General features: G+C 40.9%; 1 protein-coding gene across 3 annotated transcripts in view; it reads right to left on the reverse strand.

The window, feature by feature from the left end:
• Window positions 1-20,711, reverse strand: part of PTPRB (protein tyrosine phosphatase receptor type B) — a 108,483-nt gene that overhangs the window by 71,898 nt on the left and 15,874 nt on the right. For 2 of the 3 annotated variants that reach the window (XM_037132136.2, XM_037132135.2), the window contains exon 4: window positions 10,803-11,076. In XM_037132136.2, the coding sequence (XP_036988031.2) occupies window positions 10,803-11,076 (274 nt within the window). Of the gene's footprint in view, window positions 1-10,802; window positions 11,077-11,488; window positions 12,045-20,711 lie in introns of those variants that run through there. The other variant, XM_037132137.2, reaches the window with a different exon arrangement.

Below are 20,711 nucleotides of genomic sequence, written 5' to 3' on the forward strand. Positions count from 1 at the left end.
AAATTTTTTTTCTTCTGAGCTTGGAATTCCAAGGAAGGTGACATTTTCGTTGGATTGCAAAGTCAGCACTTTTCCGACCTCGACAAACATCCAGGCTATGCCTGGGTAAAAATTGCAAATCAACAGAAAATGCAAATGTTAAGAACTAATTTTGAAATTTGTACTGAACTATTTTTTTTAAGTTGTGGATTTTCATGGCATAAGTAGAGATGACTTATGGTTGTTTCCAGATATCAGGAAACCACAAAGGATACAGACCTAGTTAAGGACCTCGGCTAGGTTTGCTCCCCAGAATGAATTGTCCCAACAGCTGGGGTGGCTTATGTCACCAAATTCTCAAAACTTGAGTTCTGGGACATTTTTGAGCTACTGAGGCCCACAGAGCAGGCGGAAATGGGTTAGTACTGCACTCAGCTGTTCATTTAGTTTCAACTCTCAAAGCCATGGGTCAGTTGGAGAAGTTCCACTTCCCATGCATTGAATCTTGAAACAGGATGAACAGAAGAGTATCTCCAGGTTAGAACTAAGTCGACAGCATTTAGTGAGCAGCCCCTGCTCGATGCAGCGAGACCATTGGAGAAAATGAGACTCTCCCGACCCTGAACGCTGAGAGTAGAAACACTGAGAGACGTTTACATCTGAGTAATTTTCAGAAATTCTACGTGTGCTTGATCTAGAAAGTAGGATGAAGTTAGTAGAAACTAGATTTCAACAGTCAGGGCAGATATTTTAGTGGCATGGCTACAGAGATCTCAGTCCTTATGTACCTCTGGGGAAGTTCTAGTTTTCTCACACAGTGACTGCAGGAATTCTAGAATGTTCTTAGAATAATATATGTTTTAAGAAGACATTCATTTGTGAATAACATTTATACAAATAAGAACAAGGTAATTTTATTCTGTTCAAAAGGCATTTACGACCACACAGCTTGTAAAACTATTTGCGGGTCACCACACATAGGCTACATTCAGCCTATGATAAATCTAATGTCTTTGTGTTTTGGTCTGTGATTTTAATGAGTACATCATACTGCAAAACTTGAACAAGCCACATAACATTTTATATGAGCAATAATGAATAATAATGTAAATATTAGCCAACAAGTAAGCCAAAGCAGTTGTAACTTCACGAGCCAAAAGCCCGGATGAGCTTGGAGGATGAGGTGGTGTGGTCAACCCCTGAGCCCAGCACCGGTTCCCCTGAGGAGGGCAGGGCTGGAATCCTCTTCCCTGTTCTGTAGCCGTGTTCTCCGGCAATTCCTTAACTTCCCTGTGCCTCAGCTGTCTCACCTTTGCAGTGCTGCTGATAATACTATCATCTTAGTAGAATTGCTCTGAAGATTAAATTGAATGTTTTATCTAGAGCACTAAAAACAGCATCTGGTACATGGTAAGTGTTCGATGTTGGCTAGTATTATTCTTACTCCTATAAGCAGGGGAAGATCTTATCAAAGCAGGAAGACTTAGCAGCAGAGAGGTTGGGCTTTGGAGTTGAACAGAACTCAATTCAAATCTCGGCTTCAGTCTTAAGACTCAGGCAAGTTACCCCGCCAGTCTAAGCCTCCCTTTTCCTATCTGCCTGGGGAGAACAGTAATAGTACCTACATTCTCTGATATTTTGAGGAATAACAAAATGTAGATTTTACCTGGCATACAATTTAATTTAAATTAATTTTGTATACTCAGTAATTTGAATTAATACTGTCTACTCAGTAATTTAAATTAATTGTCTACTTAATCATAAAAATATCCCTCTGAGTCACTGACAAAATGGAGGCAAAAATGGGATACAATTTTTAAAAAAGTGATAAAAGCCTAAATTGCTTTCTTTATTAAAAAAATACCCAGATGAATATCTTATCAATTTATTCCCATGAGCTAACTTTCTAATCCTTAAGATAAAATAAAAAATTCCAAAAGTGATTCTCATTTATAAGCTCTGATGGAAAAACAGTTTTTTATTTCTGGCAATATCATTTAAATTTTCTATCCTACATTATAGTCTATAACCAAACATGTCATAATAAAAGGAAAGAACATAATTTCCCCTCACAGAAAGTTTTCTTTTTTGCCTGGCAAGGATAAGATACTCCACTGCCATAAGATTCTAATAGCCAACAAAACTCAAGAGCAACCTTGTCATCGCCAACCAAGATGACATTTTTTGCTGAAGAGGCATTTTAAGGACAAGGATGAAGGACAGCAACTTTCCAGTGGTGGTTCAGATGAGACCAAGGTTGTACTGTTGTCTCCATCTACAACTCAGCCAGACAAAGGCCAAAGAAAAAGATGTTATGTTCTGTATAATCTAAACATATATAATCTGCAAAATATGAACTATAGAAAGTGAATTTTAAGGTCCTGTGCCTAGAGGGTGAAGTTCAGAAATGCAGACTTTATCTAATCTCTCTGAGCCAGAAAACAAAACAGTCAATCCTTTGTACATCCGCTAGAACAAAGGAACAATGAGACTGGGAAGTGCCTGGGCTGGGAGAACCTGCACTGGAAACAAACACTTAAAACCCCATTTTTGCTGTGATAAAGCCCTGTGCTGGCAGGGGTCCACCAGCCCGGCCGCCCTTTGTGTCCAGACATCTTTTCAATGTAAGCCCAAAGAAAACTCAGCTGTATTAAAGAAAAAGTTTTCAACGTTTCATTAGAAGCAAATTAGATCCATCAGGGGTGCTAACTTCATACAGAAATACATACAAATTGACATTTTAAATGTTACTAGAAAGTTTAGTTACATATCTGTAATCTTCTGAGCAAAAGAAAAATGTATGTAATTAGAAAACCTTACTTGGCTTCTGTCTAAATGATGCGGATGGCAGAGGTATCAACACACATATGTGTGCATTACAGCCTTCCTGGGTTTTCCCACATCACCCCCAAACATACAGTAACCAGTGACGTATTATAAACTAAGGGAACTGTTGAAAACTATAAATGGATGATTTAATCTCAAGCATACATCACAATTTACCATTAGCCACACATTTAAGACATTTGTGCTTCTTAGTTCCAGACAGACCTGGAATGGCAAATGCAAAGTTCTGCCATATTCATCTGCTATATTTCAGTGAGTCCACCAATATTAGGAAGCCCTACAAGTTCATAAGTTGGCTTGATGGCAACCCAATTGTTCTGTTCTCAGAGGAAAAGATGCAGCTTAGCTAAATTCCTGAACCAAAATGAATTTTCCTTTTTTTTTCCCTTTTTTAAAATGTGACTTTGGAAGAGGGAGAAACTCACATATATATACATATATGTGTATATACACATACACACAAGTATGTATATATAATGAAAGTGATATTTTCTTTAAAAATTCTTTTGGATGGCTATTCGAACACTACTATCTATCAATAAAGGAATTTCCAGAGTGTTTAGGTTTCAAAGTGATAGCATTTATTTTGCACACAAATTCAACCTTATAACAAGAGTGCAGACAATGCATGGGTTAATGTCAAATGCTATTCTCAAAGTCCTAGGAGCACCATGGTATATCTGTGTCAGATCTGGTAGTTTACAATATGCTTTCTCATTTTCGAAAACCTGCACCAACGGAAGGTTTGTGGCTTTTGCACCACAGAAGAACAAAATGGAAAAGCAATTGCTCACAATCTCCAGCTAATGAAATACATCTCTTTTACTTTGTGATTGTTGCTGTTTGACTATACTACGCAGCTTTCTGACTTATTTTAAGATGACATACTGTGTTATGCTAATACATCCAATTAACATGCATTGAATTTAGCACCTTAACACACCAGACATAAAATTCAGGTAAGAAGGAACTTTTAAAGTTTTAACAACTCTGAAAGGCAACTAAAGCAGTTTTGACAATTATTTGCATCATCAGTAACAACAGAGCAGGATACCACATTATCTTTTCTGACTTTAGGTGTGTAAGAAGTCGGTAGTCCACCCTCTGAGAGTTGACAGTCTACTCAGGCAGTTAACACCTGTGAGAAAAAGGTAAACAAAAGGTGCACTATCAGGGAGGCCGACTTCAATGTCAGATGAAACCTGCGCTCAAATCCCAACACTGTCAGTTATGAAGGCGACTTTAGGAAAACTGTTTAACTTTGCTGATGCTCAGTTTCCTGTCTATAACATGGGAGCAACAATGCTATACGGAGTTGTACATGCTAAGAGGTAAGAGAGGTACAGTGGTAAGTGCTGGCCAGACACATGTTGGGCTTTCAGTAAATGGCAGTTGGTATGAGTGTTGCTGTTGTCAAGAATAACAGAGTGGGCATTAATGCAAATATGCAAACGAAGAATGATAGCCAGGAGCTAAGGGCTCAGAGGTGGGCTTCATGAAGGAAATGAACTTCAGCAAATTTGGGAGCTCAAGTAGGACTTAGAAATCAGACAGGGGAAAAGGCATTTCAGAGTGAGAGAGCAGTTTAAGGTAAAGCCGAAAAGCGTCCTGTCAAGGTACTGAGGGTACCTTGACAACTGATGGGGACTTTAGCCCCCTCACCCCCGTGATGCCCTCCAGGAGGCCCAATTCCACTCCTTGGACAATGACAATGGAGGCTCTCTCAACGTTATCCAAGTGCCCCAAGTCCCTGGCCTCCTCCTCCACTCAGACTGTGTCTCTCATGCAGAGGTTCATGCGCTGTCACTTGATGTGTGCTTTTGAACCTGAACATTGGAATATCAAGGAATTATTGTTAATGTTAGGTATGATAATGATATTGTGGTTGTGTGAAAAATAATCTTATCTTTCAGAAATGCATACTAAATATTTATAAATGAAATTTAATGATGACTTGGATTACAGATGGCATCGAAGTGATATGGGTTGGGAGTACAGGTGGGCATGCAGATAAAACAAGACTGTCTATCAGCTGATAACTGCTGGAGATAGATGAAGAATACATGGTAGTCCATTATTCTAGTTTGCTTACTCTTTTATTTGTTTGAGTTTTTCCATATAAAAGACAGAAAAATGAAATTAAAAACAAAAATCCCTGGAAATCTATGTGTATAGGCAACAGGAAGAGAGGAAGCACAAATACAAGGTGGAAGGGCCCTAAAACGGGAGCCTTGTGCACCTGCCCGCAGGAGCTGATCGGGGCTGTTAAAGACAGAACAGTGTGGACATCACTCAGTCACAGGGTTGCCAGGGTCAGAGCTCACTCAACAGCACATGAACACACAGCTGCCATGTTCATTTAGTTGCATGTTATATGTTTAGGGGCATATAGTCATTTCAAACATATAGAATGAGCTTGATTTTTCCCACAAGGTCAGAAAGATGTCAGAATTATTCTTTATGCCCCTGGGGGATTCCATCGAATTGGTGTGTGGGAATGGAAGGCGAAACACTTTTCCTTTGTTCTGTTCTTATTCTGTCTGGACAAATTAGATTTTATTTATTTATTTTTCTTGCTAACCTGTAGGCCATACCCACCAACAGAAGCCAGACTAATGGAGGAAGCTTCCTAAGCACACAAAAGATCAAGTTCAGAGCACTTGGTAGTTTCGTTCCATGTACATAGATCAGCTTGACCTTATAACTCCTGAAAAATACTACAAATGGCTGATTGCTAAATACCGAAGTCCATCACCAAGAGTTCAGCACAACTAAAAATCAATAGCTGCTTATAATTTATCATTTCTTCACACTCTAACGTATTTAATCATCATTCCACCTTGTGTAGGCCACAAACACACAGAGAGTTTTTTTGTAATATATTTTTCCTCAAAAGTCACTTGAAAAGAAATACCACAGTATCATATAGTAATTCGAAAAAACTAAAACCAGCTTAAAAATTGTGCCCTTTCCCCAGAGTAGTGGAAAGAATTGAAGTTGAATGCAGTAAACCCAGGGTTCAAATTTTACGCCTATCCTATATTAGCTGTATGGATTAGTGATGTTAATGCTTATAAATGTCAATCTCATTTTCAACTCGAAAGTTAATAATAGTAAATTTATGACACACTTAGTGTGTATGAACCATTTAAAACCTCAAAAGATCCTGTGGAGAAGGCAATATTTTTATTATCACCCCCATTTTATACATTAGGAAGCAGGCTGGGAGAGGTTAATAACTTGCCCAAGGCAACTTGGCTAGTAAGTGATGGAGGCAGCAGCTTTCAGAATTCAACTCCTCACCACTGTGCAGCCTGTGCTTTCACAAAACTCCTGCCACAGGGGAGGGCCGGGGGAGTTTCAGCCTCCACGAGGATAAAACTAGACAATATGTGGTCAGTATAATGTTCACCTTATTTACACAGATTTGACCATAAAAAGAAATGATATCAAAATTTTAATGCCAGTGAAAAATAGAAAAACTACTTCAATAGCTCTTCAACTTCAGTGTGCACAGACTCACTTTGATATTTCTTTAAAATCAGATTACCCAGGCTCCATTTTTTCTAAATTCATTACATGTTGGGTAGAAACCAAGAAAATGCCTTTATAACATGCTCTGCAAGAGATTTTGATGCAAATAGCTTACAGACATTATTGAGAACTAATGGCCTATATTTAAAGCTATATGTGGTATGGGCTGAATTGTGCCACTCAAAAACTTGTACGTTGAAACTTTAACCCCCAGCACTTCGGAATGTTACTGTATTTGGAGATAAAGCCTTTAAAAAGGTAATAGAGTTAAAAGGGGTCACTGGGGGGAACCCAATCCAATATGATTGGTGTCCTAATAAGAGGAGGCTGGGACACAGCTAACACACGGGGGCACCACGTGTGGGCAGAGTGAGAAAGTGGTCACCCGCCAGCCATCAGAGAAACCTCAGCAGTAACTTGCTGACGCCCTGATCTAGCAGTTTTAGCCTCCAGAAGTATAAGAAAATAAATTTCTGTTGTTCGAGCCACTCAGCCTGTGGTGTTTTGCTATGGAAGCCCCAGTAAACCAGTACACTAAGCAACACTGCAAAGTGGAAATCATGGCGGGAATGCTGGTTTGGTAATTACAGCTTCTGAAACATCTTTTTTATTAAAGACAAAGGAATTAACTGCACTAAGTGCTGATTTTTTTTTTTTTGGCTCATTAGTAAGTAGATGAAAGTGACTAACAAGAGGGCATAGGCCACTAAGATATTCTTCCTGTAAGTGAAGTTCCCTCCCTACCAACAATCTGCTTCCCTGGGCTCCATGACTTACTCATAACCCAAGGAGAATAGGTCAGATTTTTAGTATGTGTACATTTTCCCAACAAAATATTCATTTCCTTCATTAATATTTATTTGTTTATCTATTAATCATCTATCTACCTATGCATAGAACTAACCATTCATTCGTTCACTCATCTATCCATCCATTTAATCAATATTTATTGAACAGGCAGCATGTGCTAGATGCTCTTTTAGGTACTAAAAAACTACTTCTTATTGTTGGAAAGATAAAAGCTTCCCAAAAGTCCTAAATGACAACTAGAAAGTCTTATTTAAACAAACTCAAATGTCCTTAGGATACATTCAGTTGAGGAAATATGAAGTGGTCAAATGAATAGGTACCTAAAAGGGAGAAGCCATAACTCAGCTCTAGAGAGGTCTAGGAATACAGATGGCCCAGTTTTGCCAAATCTTCCAATATTTTAAGAGAATCCACACATCTGAATTTTATACGAATTTTCCATTTTTTAATGCTAGTAAAAACCATCTGAATTCTTCATAAACAACACTATGTGAGCCAAATAAAACATGTCTATGATTTAGACACTTCACACCCCTCGGGGCTACCAGGTTTCGGATTCTGCTCTAAGCTGAGGACGCAGTGCTGCAAAAGTGCTGAGTTTTTCAGTATCTGTTCTCTTCATGTCTGATTTCTGATGCAACCATAACTAAACAATTTAGCTTGTAAATGGCTTTGAATCTATTACATTTGTGGCATAGATGATTTAGTGGCGAAAGGAACCTGAGAACTGCCCAGTGCCTCCTCGGTGGTTAGGACAGCATCTCATACAGGAGGCAGGGCAAAGTCTCCATCCAGAAAGACGTGGTAAAGCTCTGTCACCACCTTCCCCATGACCTTCCCTCACCTCTGCACGGGACTGCAAGGGCAGGAGCCATGTACTGTTCATCAACTTTATAAGCCCACCAATCACCACCTGGTGTAATTCACTGCAGGGTCCAAGCCTAATAAAAATTTGCTGAACTGAGTTGGAATATACACATATATATTTTTTGATTCTGATTTAAAAGCTGGAGTGAAAGTTGATTGTTGCTAAAATAGCTCCCATTCATTTAAAATTTTGATCTTTAAGGTCATGTCTACATGACACCAAAATGACTGGTTATTTTAGAAAAGTTATCAGGAACAACAATCAGACAAATCACACTTGGAATGACACAGAGAACCTAAGCAGCCGTCATATCTCCAGCCAAATCATGTCTTGCTCTTATTCTAGGCCACCAAGACAGGCAAATTGGCACAAGGAAGGCACAACACACTTTGACTTTTCTGTTTGAAGCTGTATCTCAGGGTTAATATTATATTACTACTTGGTCATGTTTTAATACACTAAAATATAATTTGTGGATCTTATCTCTGCTGCTTAGCAATTAACGTAGAGGAATACTGGTCCTTTCTCTTAAATAAATGAAAAATTCACACATTTCCTTAAAATATAGACGGCAGTAATGACAAAAAATAAACAACTGACAGAAAAATCCTCCCTTAAACATTTAAAAAAATCTTAGTTTAAATAAAATTATTTTAAAGCGTAGAGAATCCTAAGAAGAGTTATACCATCATACAAATAAGTGTGGAAGAAATTACCATTATACAAACATCACCTGCAAGTTTCATTCTTCACATTTATCATAAAGCTTATAAAACTTGTGGTATAAAGTGTATCAGTGGTACTGTAAAAGGAATTCCTTAAGAAAAATGATGAGAACCTGAATGCCAACACATTGTGAATGCTGATGAGGTCTCTTTTTTATTGAATTCAAGATAGTTAATAAAATGCAAGTATTTCTTACATTTCACAAATATCTCTGGACTTGAAACACTTACACGCACAATTAAACTCAAATGGCATTTTAACTAGTAACACCCACACTAAGTGCTTTTCTGTCAACTTTTTTTTCTTCCCCCAAAAGTAAAACCTGTGCCCTGGCTGGTGTAGCTCAGTGGATTGAGCATTGCGAACCAGAGGGTTGTTGGTTTGACTCCCAGTCAGGGCACATGCCTGGGTTGTGGGCCAGGTCCCCAATGAGGGCCACATGAGAGGCAACCACACACTGATGTTTCTCTCCCTCTCTTTCTCCCTCCCTTCCCCTCTCTCTAAAAATAAATAAAATAAAAACTTAAAAAAAATTTTTTTTAAATTACCAAAAAGGTAAAACCTCTGAGTAAATGTCTATATACTGGCTTATGAATGTCTTCATCCTTTCTCTCATAAACTTCTGAAGGCTTGCCTGTTTTTAAAAATCACCTGCTCCATTTATTCTGCACATATACCTTATCAAATATAATGAACACATCTAGAAGCTCTATGGTCATAACATTTCACAGTATTAGCAATCTGAGTGCTCACTAAACTATGCTCACATACCAAGAAACCAACACCTTCATGATTAAAAGTCCCGCTGCTTAAATTTCTGGAAAATGTTGCAATTGCATGGTTGATTTCAGGCTCTTTGATTCCACATAAAAACATAAATAAATGTTTAACAACTGGTATCTCTTTTCAACTTGTTCTTGCTAATCTCAGAAATTATCTAAAAGTTTCATCTGAAGTAAGTCAGGTGATACAACTGGGTACTCAATTTTTTTCTTTGAAAAATAAGAGAATTAATATTTGATTGACTTATTACATGAACCCAGTTCCATTTCCGATCCTGGGAATGGAAAGTTCTCACACCTCTTTAAAAAACTGAAGCTGAGAAGCGAACTTTGTTCAGGCTGTCCATGAAAGAATAGTAAGGACAACACATTTCTAAATTTAATCTCTGGAATTTTAAATTGGACTTTCTAGATGAAAGTGAGGCTATTGCAACAAATAAAGATAATGTTAAAAGGAAGACTAATGAAATCATAAAACATCAAAGTCATTAGGGAATTTAGAACATATCTGGGGGTGGCACGGGGAGGAATGAGGTGGTGTGCAGGGGAGTCCCTGCCTAAGTGGTTAGCACTTGGTAAGAACTTGACCTAACTGACCAAGTCTACACTCCCATTTTACAGATAAGAAAACGGAGGCAGAAAAGACAAACTAGCAGACATATATGCATGGAAGGGTTTGCTGAAAGTGTAAAGAAAAAATAACTGACTGGAGGAGCAGAGTGACCAAAGAACGTTCTCTGATACTAGGCTGTTTTAGTTATATAATACAAAATAATTTTTGTCCCCTCATTTCCAGGGAATTTTTCAATTTTCTCCTCTGAATGGGTCTATTCTACTCCTGATGATTTTATATTCTGGTTCCAAAAATAAAACTACGTTGAGGAAAGGCATATCCCTAATTACTGCACTTCGATTATTTTTTCTAAAAACATTTACTTAACATTATTCCAGGGCTTGACAATTTAATGTGATGGGAGCTCAAACCACATCACTTTAACAATTTCCCTCCACAGCCCAGAATGTCTCTTTACTGCATTTCCCCCCCTTGAAGCGACTAGTCCACTGTTTTCAGCACTAAGGAAATTTCTGAAAGTGAACCAAACGGCTGCTGGCCAGATCTGAGGATGTTTATCTTCACAGGTATTTTTAACACGGGTTTTTCTGCATGCCTGGAACTCAAGTGCAACATCAGCTTGATCGGGCAGGGCTCAGCCCCGAGTGGCCTGGCCATCCAACCGCACCTGTCGCCCCTTTACCTGTTTGCAACACCACAGTTCTTTCTTCTCCGTCCAGAGGCACAATCGTGAAGTTGTAGACGGTTCCGGCTTGTAAATCCTCGGGGTTACATTCATAGGTGGTGGTGTCTATCCTCACGGGGTGGCACCTCGTGAACCCTGGTGTGTCACTGCTGTAGATGAGGCTAAAGTTGCAGGGAGGCCCCAGAGTTCTCCACTGGATGGACGCGGACCGGCTGGAGACCCTGGACTCCGTCACGGTGAAGTTGCATCTCACTGGCTCTCCCAGTCTAGTCTGCAAATGAACCAGAGACAACAGCTGAAGCCCACAGGCTGGGCTGCCCAGGGACAGTTCCACAGCAGGCTCCCCGCAACGCTTCCACTCAGCCTTCGCCCCCAGCCTCAGCCCATCCCTTTGCCCAACCAGCAGAGAAAAGGTCCACGGGGAGGAGGTGTGTGGCAACTTTCCCCTTAGCTGCTCTTTTCTCGGAGCAGCAGGAGAAAGAAGGTGGCTTTTTTTTTTTTTTTTTTTTGCCTTTGACATTCTGGCTGGGAGCTCAGAAGAGGATCTTTCTTCCTAACAAAAAGGACAAAATCGGCCAGCTCCCTCTCCAAACTGCAACCCAGGAGGCCAGAAAGTGGAATGGAGTTTGGTTCTCCGTGGGGATGGGACGCGTCACCCGGAGACCTCTCCTCCGTCCACTCACCTGCAGCAGGCTCAGTGCGGTCCATAAAGCCAACCCGGCTCCACAGCTCGGCATCTCGGATTCTGTTTCCCACCCAGCCTCACCCAGGGGCTGGGACACCGGGTGGCCCCGACGGCCGCCTGAGGGTGGCCACTTGTTGCGCGCTCTCAGTGCGCCCCGCTGGCGCAGAGCGCTTCCCTTCGGGCTGGCGACGCGCAGGGGCCACCGCTGCTGCTGCTGTCGCTGTTGCTGCTGCCGCCCCGAGCGGGCTGCGGACGCGAGAGGCGAAGGGGACAGGCAGCGGGCCGCCCTTCCCACGCTGCCATTCTGACCCGTTCTGCCTCGCCCCGCGCCCGGTCCGCGGACTTCCGCAATCAAAAGGCAATTTCCTCGTCTCCCGGCAAAGGAACAATGCGCCTGCGAGGGAGGGAGCTCAGAGGAGCCAACGCCTGAGGCTGCCAAGGGGGCCCGAGGCGGGCCAAGCCACCCCGGCTGCCCCGCGCAGCCCTCTCCCAGGCCAGGGGTCCCCTCTGGGTCCGAGGAACTCCGCTTCCTCCTCCTCCTTCCCCTCCCCTTGACTTTCACTTTTTCCCACTCTGTGGTCCTCAACCCTGTCCTTAGCCACAGTCAGTACTCGCCCCTTCTCACTTTCCAGCCCCCGACCCCTGTCCCTTCCTCCCTCCACGCCCAGTGCCTCCCCCTCCCCGTCTTCCTTCCTATCTTCCTCATCTGCTTTCTCCAGGGCCTCTTTTCCCAGGATTAAACATAACCACAGCAGATTTCCCTAGGTCGTTTACACTCTTTCCTGAAGACTTTTATTAGAGTGCTTTTGCCCTTCTCACCTCTAAGCATTCATTTGTCCCAGAACGCATCCTCCTGACACCAGCGAGAGAAAAAGGCCCACAAAGGATCTTGTCCATTGTCAACTTGACCTTTATTTCTTTTTTTCCATTCACTTCCCCCTTTCTCTCCAGTAAAAGTCTGTGTCCTCCCTTAAATCTTAAACAACTGGTACTAACAGAGAACAAATAAGAGCCCCATCAATTGTTCAACCTGCAGGCAAAGCAGTTTATCACTGGTCATCCAGTTAAAGCCATTTCATTCCTAATTGTCCAAGGAACATAAGAAAGAAAGAAAAACTCTGGCTTATGGAAGATACCATTGATGGCTCAGCCCCCTCACATATTACCAAAAAATGGAATTTATTTAGTTTTTCAGGACTAATTTTATGCTTTTCAAGCAACTGCCTCAGTATGTGAATGATCATGTACCTGAAAATAGATTTTAAAACAGTCTCCCACAACCAAAGAGCAAAAGTGTTTAATTGTACAATTAGCAGGTGGTAATGGCATAATACTGCAATAACTTTTATAATCTTTGATTGTTTTTTGGTGGTGCCACTCCTGACAACTTCCAAAAGAGATGAGACTTCACATTTTAATTTTCAGGTCAGAATACTCCAGAGCCAAATCAACAGAAAAGATGACACATTCCCTTCTTTTCAAATAGTTGTGTATATATAAAGCTATATTTTGGCTACTATAGTGAATGTTATGTACTTTGAGAAAAAGCAGGAAAAAATGGAAAAAAGTAAAAATTATTTTTTTTTAGAAAATGTGTGATGTTTTTAACCTCTTAATGAAAAAACATGTTTTCACTCCTTCAGGATTCAGGAGCTTTCACTCTGCCGCCAGGTCAGAGGTCTCCTTTTCAAGTTAGCAAACACTCAAAGGTCAAACTTAAAACATGTGTATATTTCTGGAAAAAAATGAATCTTTCCTACTTCACTCTTCAAGTCACTTGTCTTAGAAAAGAGTGACCTCAATATTTTATCCTCACCCCCAAGTTCAGTGGCTTTCACAGCTTGGCATGCCTTTCTGCACCATCAAAAATGCCCCCCTCCAGATACTGCAAGCCTATAGGCTCCCTTCAGCCTTTCCAGGGGTCTTTTTTTCAGTTTTCTTTCTTTTCAGCCTTCCTGCCTTTTCCTTTCTTCCTCCCTTCCCTCCTTCCTTCTCTCCTTCTTCCCTTCCTCCCTTCCCTTTCCTTCCCTTTCCCCCCTACCTTCCCTTCCCTGTATTCAGAAGACAATCTGGTTTTTTTGTCTGTAAAACTAGAATCATACTTACTCTAAATACTTCCCAGAGCTATTATGAAAGTTAACAAAATCACATATGTTAAAGCACCTTTGCAAACTTTAATGTGCTGTATGAGTGTCAGTTTGCCTAGTTATAGACTGCATCTGAATCACTGTTTTTGCTCTTTTGCAAATTTATCCTTCACAGAGGTTACGTTTTCCTAACTTCTGCCTATCTTTGTCGTTTTTTCTATTGAGGTTTAAAATTTTCTCATAAATTGCTGTTCAGGTTTGGAATCTTCTTATCTAAACATATTAAATACTCTTGTTATTTGAGAAAATCTTCGGTAGATCCTATATCCTCCAAGTTTTTGCAAGCATCTTTTAAAAAATACTATTGCACACACCAGCAACTAACTGTACCCTTTAAGTTAATGCTTAAATTGTTTTTATTTCCAATATACTTTGTACCAATCCTTTTTTATAATTGTCCCTTTTGTGTGGGCAAATGCCCCAAAAGCAACATTTGAAGAGGATTAATCAGGTAAGCAATGGCAAAGCATCCTCACAACATGGCCCATTTAGACACTTCCAAGTTCCCTGTTACTAACAGTGAGCTGCTAATAATGCCTTGTAAATAGGAATTTGGAAAAGAATAAATGACTTCTTTATATATAATTATTTTATTTTTGATCTTTGAAAGAGAAATGATACGTTTAGAACCATGTGTTGTCTTTTATCTATTTTAATAGCAATCATATGAAGACTCATAGCAATACATGAAGGAAAGGACAAGTCATCAAGGACATTTCTTTTCAAAAGGTATGTAACTGCCAGTTCTTTTGGGGGGGGGGTTGGAGGGAGAATCTTAAGCCTCAAAGGGTATCCCCAAAGTTAGTGGGTCATAAATAACCCATAAGAATTAAAGTATGAAACAATGAGGGAAAGTTTAAATTCAGGATTTTATTGTTCCATTTTTCCTTTTAAAAGCACTTAAACTATTATTAAAAATTAATGAGAATTGTAGTGGATTCAAGGCAATATGGGACTAGGAAAAGCTGCCAGAAATCATCTTTTTTGCAAGTTTATTTGAAACTACTGTACAAAGTGTAAATACAGTGACTCATTTTTTCTCTGTTCTCATCTTCGTTTGGAATTCCTCAACTTCTTTTGAACCTATTTATCCTGTGTAATGACACTGCCTTTGCTTTAGAAGTTGCTGCATTCCAGGGATTCAGGATCAGCTGCTCTGTGATTTTTCAGGGGACTGTCTCTTCCCTTTGTGGCTAGGAAGCCTTTCCCAGACTGCATGGGAAGGGTGGGGCTGCTTTCGATTAGACTTGAGTGAACGAACAGCTGCTTTTTAAATAAATTGTCACAGCAATTAATGCATCATTATTATAATTTACATATTCATTAACAATGAATTCATGGATGAAAGCATGCTCTTGTCACATTAAAGAATACAGACGTCAAATGATAAGACTGATCATCAGGGATATACGGGTCACACTTTAAGAACTGCTGCTTCGAGTCAGGGTTTGAGCAGGTGCGGGGATGAGGGGAGGGCAGAGTGGATTGGTTAATTCAGACATTTTGCCCATAACTTAAAAGTTCCTTTATGACCTGGCCTCTACCCATCTCTCACCTCTCTTCTAACTTGCTTCCTAACTTCCGTGGCCTGGTTCTAATAATTCACTTATTCATTTGGCAAATACTGATGGAGCACCAGCTGCGTGGCAGGCTCTGGTTTAGGTTCTGGAGACACCCCCACGGAGCTGACTTTTTCCTGTCCCAGGGCCTCTGTGCCTGCTGTTTCGTCTTCATGGACCACCCTTCCCCAGGTGCTCTGCTTGGCTACCTTCCTCTCCGACTTTAGGCCTCAGCTTAAACACACATGCAAAGGGGCCAAGCCCTTTCTGACCTCACAAGGAAAAAGTATCCTTTTACTCTTCTTCAATTTAGCAACCCATTTGTTTCATTCAAAACATTAATGACATTCGGTAATCTAATTATTTACACATTTGTGTACTATCTGCTTGCTTTCTCAGGGCATATGAAGAATTGTAACAGGGTGCAGCCAAGAGGGGGGGCCCCAGAAAAGGATTTGGGATGGGGTCCAGAGTTCAGGATGACCAGGAAATATTAAGATGTCCTCCCCCCACAGGGAAAAGGGACAAATAGAGCCAGGGCCATTGCGAGCTGTTTTGCATAGCAACAGTTATGCAGCTAACCTCTAGAATGATTATTTAACATATCTATAACCTTTAACTGGTTTCATAGATATGTTAAATAGCTGTGGCCATGCTTTGAGCCAGGAAGAAGGGAGTGGCTTTTCTACCCAAGATGTAACTGGGGGCTGGTCCCCTGAGTTATAGCACCTGTGTGAGAGCTTGGAGTTGATTGGCTCCATGCCATGGGGCCATATCTGCCCAGACTAATGATGGCAGCCCAGTAAAGCTGGGAGGGTATGAGAGTCCTGGCAAGTGTAACTGATTGTAGGAGGAGTCGGAAATGGGGCTGCAAAGGAGGATGGGCACAGAGATTTAAACCCAGATGCGGCAGCCACTGGGGGGGAGAGTCATGCAGTTTTGGGCAGAGTGAGGACCCCCTCTTGGTGAGGTGAAAGAGGGAGCCATTCGGTTTTGGCCAGAGTGCAGACCCCTGCAGCCAGGTGAAAGGGAGAGCCACACGATTTCAGAAGAGTGAAAGATTATCACTCAGCTTTGCCAGAATGGGGACCCCTGCAGCCAGGTGAAGAAGAAAGCCATGTGCTCTTGGTCAGAGTCCTGACCCCTGTAGCTTTGGTAGAAGAGGCTCATACAGCTTTGGGGTGCTTCCTTTGGCCACGTGGCCTGGAAAGCAGGACAGACTTTGACTGGAACTTGGTACAAAGAACTCTTGCCAGTGGACCATGAGTGGGTACTACCTGACTTTGGATTAATTAGAGATTCTGCCTTCACGGTGACACAGCTGACAGTGCCAGCGGCCTGAAAAACAGACGTGTGCTCTTTTCCTGATTTACGGTACCCGGAGTTGGGACAGTGGGAGAAACGGGAGCTGTGTGGGGGTAGGTGTATACCCTAAAGGACTTTGCTATTTTAGTGGTGGCATTAGGCCTGAATAGCATTAAATAAACATTTCATTTTCTTTTCACAAATCTCTGCCATTGAGAGATGTCTTTCCAATTGGCAGTGGACAGAAGAGCCCAGTGGGTATTAGTATTTTGTCCTTGGGAGGGGCCCCTGTTGTTCTGTAGCAGTTTTTGGCATCCCTAGGTGGGCCAAATATTGCCCCCCCACCTCTGTTCGGTAACAGAATTCCTTCCTTTCTTAGGACATACGAAGAGTTCCTTCAGGGCACAGTCTTTTTTGTCTTTTCTTCTGGAACAAAGCTTGGCGTAAAAGTAGTTTCAACAAATATTTGTTGAATGAATGAATCTTTGTCGTTGCTCAGTCAGTATTAATCATGTGAATAAATACTTTAAACAAGTTCTTCTAAAGACATTCCACCTGGATACTTCAGATACTATCTTAGAAGGGAAGAATGGAAAGAGAAGAGGGGGCAAAACGGGAGGGAGGAAGGCATAAAAACACCGGAAGGTGTTTTTGAAGAGAAAGAAGTAGGAAAAGATCAGAGTGGAAGGGAAGATTAAAGGAGGAAAAGGAGAGGGATGTAGTAACTTTAGGACAATTGTTCTCAAAGTGTGATATTAGCATCATCTGGGAACTTGCTAGAAGTGTGAATTCTAGGGCTTTGCCACACCCCCAGAAATGCTGAGATGGACCAAACGACCTGTCTTCCATGTGTTTGTTTGTTTCTAACAAGCCTTCCTGTTCCAGTTGGTGAGAAGGAACATTGTTTCCCATGACTTCTCTGGAAGCTGCAAACAGGACTCACAAAAGTCTTAGTCTGTCCATCCCCTACCCCAAATATTGCATCCGATGTCATTTTAAAAGAGAATAAATGATCATTTATTGTTCTTTTTTTAACATTTCACTGAGATGTCTGGTTAAAAAAAGATATATTGATGGTTTAGAAGGTCTTGAACAATTTTAGAGTGGGTCGAATAAGTAAATTGGTGACATAAACTACAATATTTTGTATAACATGTGATATGTATTTATAATATATGTGCATCATAAAATTATATAATCCATACTTATATAGTATATTATGCATATTGTATATTTATAATATACATATTTTGATATTTGTAACTTCTCAATAAAAATTAACTGCAAATCCTAAAGGACGAAGGATCGACACAGAACAAATGTAATAAATGTTACATGACAGGCAATTCTGATGCTTCTTCCTCTAAGGAAGAGGAAGGACTTTTGTTATGCAACTTTCATGTGTGTTTTCCCAGACATTTTTTAAAAGAAGTCCACACTATCAGGGATTGTGTCAACTAAAAACAGTTACAAGATGGCAAATCTATTTCTAAGTTTTAATTTAAAGTGGCTCAATAGTAAATTATGGCGAAAGTGAATAGAATTTTCACCTGCAGCAGGGGTGGTGCATTTAAAAAGAAGTGCATTAATATTTAAGGTAAGATCATTTTGATAACCAGTTTTTTAAAAAGGACTGTGACCATCCTCTTCTGTTTAGAGATACCATTTTCAGATAGTTGTATTTCAGGGACTCTTTCTAGCTTCCTGGGTCATAACATTCCTACAGCATAGCCTTTGTAGGTCATAGGTCTCCAGGAAATTTAAATAATAAAGGCACTTGGGAGATAGTTGCAAAGATTAAATGAGAAAGTGCATATTATGTGTATAACAATTCCTGACCAAAGGGCTCAAAATACCATGACTTTTAGTAATAATAGTAGTATCTGAATACCAATATATCATGGGGGCAGAGCACCCAGTAATGCTAGAGAATGACAAAGTCCACAGAGAAGAATGTCTTTCTGAGAACATCCGACTGATAACAAATGATCACTGCTTTCAATCTCCTGCCCAAGGGAAGCTCTTCAGTAGATCAACGCAAACATTTGACCTTTAATGGCCACCCTGACTTCTGGCCGTTGCCAAGATTTTTTTAAATCCTGGAAGGGAGGGGATGGGAATACCGGATATGTCTCTAACAGCAGGCTCCGCCATCTCTCTCAGGCACATCTCTAAGGTTTCCTGATATTTTTTTTCTACAACAATTTCTCACCCTCTTCCCTCTACCATTTCTTTTTAATCTGGAGGAAATGGGCTTCACACAGCTTTTGCCAGAGCTTTCGAATCATAAGCAGACGAATGACATAAAAGCAGATGTGACTGTAAACTAATCACCTTTTCACCTTCAAGCACCTCTGCTTCACCTTCTTCTTTGTTCCCACTTTGCAATCCCTGCTGCCCTGCCCTGGAAATGAGGCTGCTCTCAAGTGCAAGTGCACCAAGTCAAGGCGTTAATGCTTCTGTAGGGGCGTGGCTGTCATACATTACTGTTTCAGGGGCTAGGTCATGATCTTCGTGATACTCAAACTCTGAGACAGCAGACAAACAAAATAAGGCCAACACTGGTTTTAAGAAAAAGGAAAACAGAAACCAACCAATCAACAAAGAGAATGATCACCCTTTCATTGTCCTTAGAAAATGATGATCAAATCGAGGGTCAAAACTCTGTCTTCTTTTTTTCTGTGTATCATGCTTGCTAGAACATTATTTCCCATATGTTCTCTGGAGTTGGCCAGCACAGGTGCCTTTTCTTGCTTTTACAGTTTGCTCTTAACATTGTTTAAAAAAATTGGAATAAGTAGGTAATGTTGAGAAAAATAGATTTTACATGTAAAATCATCTGCATTTTGCTTTAAAAAAAATTGAAAGATGGAGGCTTGCTGGGCCCGCACTCTGCCTGCCTCTTTCACACAGCTCCTTACCCCATCTTTTCTGCTGGACAAGGCAGAAAACACATCTTAGAGTCCCCTAAACTTGGGATCAAAGTGGGAGATCCAAGGATCTTATCATGTTTTTTAAAAATGTAACGATAAAAAAATCAGCTGGATTATAAACCCTTTAGAGGAAGGAGTCATATCCCTTCATTTTCTCCCCTACATCCCCAGGTTGTGGAGACTCAATGTCTACTCCCATAACAACAGGGTAAACATTCACACCCCCGCCATTATACACGGCCATAGCTAAGTATTTGTAAATCAGAAACAAAATTGTGTTCTTCAGATGCTCTGCTGCAGACCTGAGCACCATGGGATCCAGGGATACCTAGCACCTGAACCTTAGGATAAACTAGTGCCCAAGCAGTGCCTGCTCCAAATGGATAGATGGGGACTCCACAGAAGATCTAGTTCTTCTCCAATAACCTGGATATCATCTTATTCAGGCCACCAGGGTCAAAACTCTTAGCAAAGCACACTCTTTTGGTATGTTCTTCACAGCTCTGCTGTTCTGGACTGGGAGCATAGCCTTGAAAGGAGGGAGCAAACGTTAAGTGATCACAGACACATGGGAGATGGGCAGGTCCCCAGTAAAACCACACACAGAAGGTGTGCTCATTGGCCCAGATCTACAAGAGATTTAAATCAGAAGAATTCTGGTGAAAAAATGGGTGCCTCCTGTGTACCGTTCCTCAGTGGGCAGCTCATCTGGATTTAGACACAGTAATACTCAGTTGCCAGATCCCCCAGAGTGTGGGAAGAATGGAAGGGGGTTTTACTTCAAAGACAGCTCCTGGAATTCATAGCATTTCCTTTTTCAGTTACTTTTCACCATACTTCACAATCACTGGTTTTCAAAGCCGTTACTAACCACAGTGTGGCTGGGGTAAATTAGAAAGATTGAAAGGATTGAGCAGTCTCTTCCAGAGTTCTTTATCTTATCTTCATACTTATCCTCTGGCTCATCCACCAGTGCCTGCCCTTGCCTTTCCTGCTTTCTCTTGCAAATTCATCATTTCTCTCTTGGTGTTCATCCCTGCTGCCCCGCCCTCTCTTCCCTGGTCCTTGAAGGAGACAGACAGGTCTTAGTCAGTCTGAGCCTCTAGTCTGCCCCTAATTCAGTGATATCCCTTGGATCTCACCCTCTTAAAATCCTTTAGCAAACTTTTAATTTTAAAATTTCCCTTTTATTTTGGGTAATTTCAAACATACAGATAAGTTAGAGAATTGTTCAGAGTGCTTCCACATACCTTTATCCAGACTCACTGGTGTTTTGT

This window comes from Artibeus jamaicensis, unplaced genomic scaffold (genome assembly GCF_021234435.1).
Source record: "Artibeus jamaicensis isolate MK-2021 breed Jamaican fruit bat unplaced genomic scaffold, CSHL_Jam_final contig_233, whole genome shotgun sequence".
Classification (NCBI taxonomy): Eukaryota; Metazoa; Chordata; class Mammalia; order Chiroptera; family Phyllostomidae; genus Artibeus; species Artibeus jamaicensis.